We start from the raw sequence: 5,669 nt of genomic DNA on the forward strand, positions 1-5,669 counted from the left end.
ATAAATAATCAGACTGTGAGAATTTTATTGAGGTACTGTACAGTAAGGAAATAAAATTGATGGATAATTTAGTTATGATTGAATACGTTTTAGAATTTTTAATATTTATTAAACATAATGTGTGCTCTGTCCAATGTTGTTTTTGACAATATTCAGATCTGAAGTATTATTATTAATACTTTTAAACCAAATAATTGAGCTGATATACCCATGTCTCAGTGTAAAGCCCGAGACGTTCCGAAACGGTTGGGTGTCCATTTATAACCTATCTCGACAACGTAAGTAGATGGCATATCTGGGCAAAAGCACATTTTAGGTCGAGATCCGCGATAACCTAACTTGACCGGTCGTGATAAATTATCGCGACAGGTCGTCATAATAACACGACTTGTCCACGTAATTATCTCGACAAGTCGTGTTACCGTAACGCGACCTAAAATAACACGATGGCAGAAATATGCCACCATACGGAACAAATGCATATAAACACAGTCACAGTCAACTGAACAACACCGTAACAGACACGTGACCCATGACCACGTGACCAACGACATGTGAATCTCGTGTACACGTGACACACATCGATTGGACAACGTAACTTCGGCTGTGATCTAGAGCTATCCGAGACAACAATATACTTGAACATCAAACAACGTACATGTACGTAGAAACGCAAGCTTTTTCCGAACAGAATGAAAGCTGCCATCTTCAAATGCTAATCTTATAAACAACATGTGCCGAGGAATTATTCCAATTTAGGTATTTATATTTTCAATGGTTAGTAAAGAGAAAATAAAATTGAGAAAAAAAAATACGAAAATAGTATATATTATCAGTTAATTAAAGAAAATAAACCAATTTTGTTTACTGAAGTATAATTTGAGAAATTATTTTTAGAATTTTAATTAAATTATTTTGACAAAATAATTGGAGGAAATGAAATATGTTATGGACCCTTTGAAACCAACGTTAACATTGTAATTTGAAAACACACCAGAATTATTACAGAAAATGATTTATGAACTATGATTTTATGAGGTTGTAATAGCTAGTATTAGCTCTACCATTCCATTACATGTAATAACGACAGATAATTCATACATGTAGTTCACATCTAAACATGTATCACAGATTCTGGCTTGACTCGGTAATTTTCTAAGATTGCTAAGTGCTAGTTATTTGTTTGTTGAATTTGATTAAATGCAACTGGCTATTAACATATATATCGACATAGTTTTCTCCGTCTGTTGAACTAATAACGATTGCGGCTTCCCTTTATTTATGCTACTATTACATGTACATTTATTAGGAAAGAACTATCTTTCTCCTCCGGTGCGCTTGAAGTTTATGGTCCCTTATGCTTGGAATATGTGTAAATAGATTCCATTCAAATAATCTTTAACAAATATCTGATAGTCCTTAACATTCCGAATTTCAAAGAGGTAAATAGCCAGCAAAAATGTTAAGAATTATACAAATGAGACCAAAAAATAATTTTTTAAATGTAGCACTTGATTTTCCGCGGAATCGAGAGGGAGAGTAAGCTTATCAAGGTCCTGGTTACAAATATTAAAACATGGTTCGAAAATACACCAGTTTAATGCTTTGCTTAAAAAAAAGGACAGACGAATATACTGTAGAATCTCGATATTCCGAGGACAATTAAATACGAAAATGAAATACAATAATAATAATAATAATAAAAAAAAAAACACAATATTTTTCCATTTAATAATTTGTTCACAGTTTTAAACTGAAGGTGCACAGTTATTGATGACGTATCTAAAATGTGCACTATAAATGATGACTGATTTGAATGATACACGAAGAAATTTCTGAACAAAAAGGATATCTGTTACGCTTTTATACAACAGGATAGGCCAGATAGGATGAAACTGGTTACGCGTTGTCACCATTACCACGCATAAAATGTAAACAATGGCACTCAGAATAGATTCAATTTCGATGACTTTATCATCGGAAAAATCTTATAACTAGTATTTTTTTGTCTTTATTTTCAACAATCAAGCAGTTAACATATATAATATCAATATTTGGCTTGATTTGACCGCAATCACTTATTCAGTGCGAAGTTTTTATTTTAAATGCCGTCTGAAATAGGTTTAATAAATACTCTAATTTTACACTCATGATATCTAAAATAAATCCAACTGTTTTGTTTCTGTTGTACACGATCATGATTCACTTTGAAGTCTCAACAATGTTATTTATGTAGACACATATATATATATAATAAAACACCAATTATCCACGTGATGGTACAATATAAAAGATAAAAACAAAGAGAATCGGAACTCCCTATCGCTCTCACGTTTTTCATGGCTCCTGCAAGGAAAGCACTGAATGGAATAAAAGCACTAGACAACAAAGAAACCTCGCTCTCAAGGTGGTCGTAATAGGGAGTTCCCCTTTCTTTGATTATGATGACGTCATTTTACATGTGAAGCATGTTATAGATTTTTGTTTCTTGATTTATCTTGGTAGGGAAACTGGTATGTTATGGAAAGCATTTTAATACCAGTCACGCAGCATATAAACAGTTTATCAGCACGACTTATCTCTTCTAAACATTAAAAAAAAAAAGAAGACATCTTGATAATACAGTTCACTCTATATTACGGTGACTTGATACAGCGGACACCCATTAATCCGGATACGTTATAAAATAGCAATAATCCATAACAAATGTCTACATCACTGCCACAGATACTCAAAGGGAACTCATAAAGCAGATATTAGCATCCGGATCATGAATTATTCGGATTATCGAAATCCATGATAGGAAAATAAAGGAAGAAAAAGACGAGGTGCGTGAATGACTGCTTGCAACTTAACTTTTCACTCATTAGCATTCTGGTCCCGAATGGGAGCCTTTAGAAAGATATCTTTTCGGATAACTGGTTCCGGACTAACGAGTTTCGACTGTACATAATCATCGTATATATAAAAATGTACGTCACAGATTTGTCGTTTCGGTCTATTAGTCTATCTGAATAAACATATTTGTATATACAACATTAACGTAGATAATTCCTTACTTACATTTTCATTATATTTCAACCAATAGTTGTCTATTTATAAATAAATACTAACTTAATTTGTAACCCAGCGTTACGTTCTATGGAAGTCAAAACGCATGATCCGGAGAAATGTTCTCTTAAATTGCTGATTGGCTAAGGCGTAACAGAAGGGGTTGACGGGACTGTTCAGATAGCACAGCCAATACGTGAACTGGTAAAGTTTGATGTTTATACAGTCATAACCGCCACACAAACCTATAATGAAAACCATCACGTGGTATGGAGTCCAGCAGAGTACATACGCACCTAAAATAAAAGTGATAGTCCGGAAGGCCTTTCGTGCCCTATTCTCCGATTTTGATTTCTTCTGTTCTCTTTGTCTTGCAGCCTTTTGTCTCTTCAGTTGCTTTTCACGCATAGATTTTACCAATGCATGGAAAGGACTTCCAAATCTACGCTCCGAGCTAGCCGAAGTATCGTTCGACCGGACTGAATCTAACGGTTTCCGGTGGGGTTTGCCAGTTACAGCAGCCTTGCCATTTGATGGAAGGTTGTTTGGCGCCATGTGTTCCAGATCCGTATCCATTGTTTGATCTTCTTCAATAACCTCCATGTTGGTGTTATTGGAGTTCGCAGGAATCGGAATTGGCATGTACTTATCTGCCCTGCGTTTCCAAATCGGAGAGGATCCTTCGTCGGCCGAAGAATCATTATTTGTTCCCGGATCCGATAAGAGTTTAATGTTTTCTGCCGACGCTAAAGATTTCAAACTATCTTCGTCAATGTATTTACATCCACTTATGACGTCATCAACAGCTAACTCATTAATCGAGTTTGAGTTGTTCACTTTTTTAGGGTAATTATTTTCCGGTGGAATCACTACCGTATCATACGCTGGCGGTAAAGCGTCCGGAAGCGGTGTATTCAATTCTTCCTCCGCCTCTCCGTGGTCGTTTGGCAGAGTAACACTGGAAGCGGTAATGGAGAAGGCTAATTTTGACACGTGACCAAATGATACTCCCAGCATGCCTTTGAGGGAAGGGCGATACGTCGTATCTGTTTGAACAGCGCTGTTGACGAAACAGGTTTGATCGTCATCATCGTCATCCGCGTGTTTTCCAGTAAGGGGAGTTTTACTGGAGCCACAAGCGCCTTCCTGACTGCTACTATTTTCTTCATCCGAAGCAAACGCGGGCGAACTTGATCTGTCCTCCTCTGGAGGTTTCGTAAAGCTAGTGGTGTCCACACCCCTGAGGTGTCTCGCATTGTTGTTTTCAGTTCTCTTGCGGCTGTTTTGAGAGGCCGCTCCCGCGTCTACAGCGCGTGCCTTCTTTTTGCTCTCATGCGCTGTATGGGACATGGCAGTTGTCATCTTCTTATGCTTTGCCTCGGCCTTTTTCTGTAGACTGAGGGCTACACGATAAATACCGGTGTATAATCCAATCATAACAAAAAGAGTTGTCCAATAATATCCAATGGTCAACAGAAATGTAAACAATGGGTCACTCATGAATTGTACCTCACACTCATATTTGTCCACCGTCCTCTCGCCCACGAAGTACTGCCATCCTATGATGGAAGTGAAGAAAACTGCACAGGGTATTATCCAAGTAAACGCTATCATTATGATCACCTTTTTCTCCGTTCGCCAATTTCGATATTTAGCTGGAATTTTTACAGAAAAGAATCTATCTACAGTAATGAAAAATACGGTGTATTGTGATGCAAGACATACTGTCCAATCCAGGGACAGCCAGAGATCGCAAATGATGTCCCCAAGGGGCCAGTACCCTAGTAAAAGGTACAGAGTGAAACAGGGCATGGAAAAGGTACCGATGAGGAGATCAGACACCGCTAGCGACGCGATAAAGTAGTTCGTCGGCTGTCTGATACTTCGCTCCACTGCAAACGCGATCAACACAAGAATATTTCCCAGAACTGTTACTAAGACGACTACAGCCGCCATTGCTCCGAGGAGAATGGTTAGCCACATGGGGTAGGGTGGTCCCGCCCAGGCCGGTGACGTGTCGTCAGTGCACGTGACATTTGTGAAAGTGTCGTTACACTGACATGGCGGGGTTGAATTGTCCGGACAGAGGAATGCTGTAGTCGTGTCCACCACAATACTGACGTTCTGTGTAAGCAACGCCATTGTTTTATCCAAAAAATATCACGTGATATTTCGTTTGTTGTTGTTTTTTTTTCGTTTAGAAAATCACATCCTTATAACTGATGATGCACCATTTGGTCCCATTCCTTGGTGGTGTGTAATGTTCGGCTCAGGGTTTCTGATTAATCATTCCAAGAGCCCATCACCTGCAAATATATAAAGACAAAAATCATCAGTTGTGAACTCTATACAATGTATTAAACATCTTGACCATCTGTAATAAATATTGTCGTGTTTTTGAAAAGCTAATCTAGGTGCTGAAGTGCACACACCCTTCATTACTGTAGTCTGACGTTCAGTATGCGTTTTCACGCAAACTAATCTTATCAACAACAGATTGACCATTCGGAACTCACAGCCTCATTTCGGAAAACCTAGACCTTATTGACGTCCACAAATATACCTATAAATAATTCAATGACAGGGTTATCATTTTTAATCGATAGATTCATATCTTC

General features: G+C 37.8%; 1 protein-coding gene across 1 annotated transcript; it reads right to left on the reverse strand.

The window, feature by feature from the left end:
• Positions 1-441: 441 nt before the first annotated feature.
• Positions 442-5,193, reverse strand: LOC117343550 (muscarinic acetylcholine receptor M4-like). Its single transcript, XM_033905954.1, has one exon. It carries the CDS (start codon positions 5,191-5,193, stop codon positions 3,133-3,135), a length of 2,061 nt encoding a protein of 686 aa, XP_033761845.1. The 3' UTR covers positions 442-3,132.
• Between the last annotated feature and the right edge of the window lie 476 nt (positions 5,194-5,669).

The sequence above is a fragment of the Pecten maximus genome, chromosome 2 (assembly GCF_902652985.1).
Source record: "Pecten maximus chromosome 2, xPecMax1.1, whole genome shotgun sequence".
NCBI lineage: Eukaryota > Metazoa > Mollusca > Bivalvia > Pectinida > Pectinidae > Pecten > Pecten maximus.

Coding starts and splice junctions, on each gene's coding strand:
- LOC117343550 (XM_033905954.1), bottom strand. CDS start 5,193: ATGGCGTTGCTTACACAGAACGTCAGTATTGTGGTGGACACGACTACA.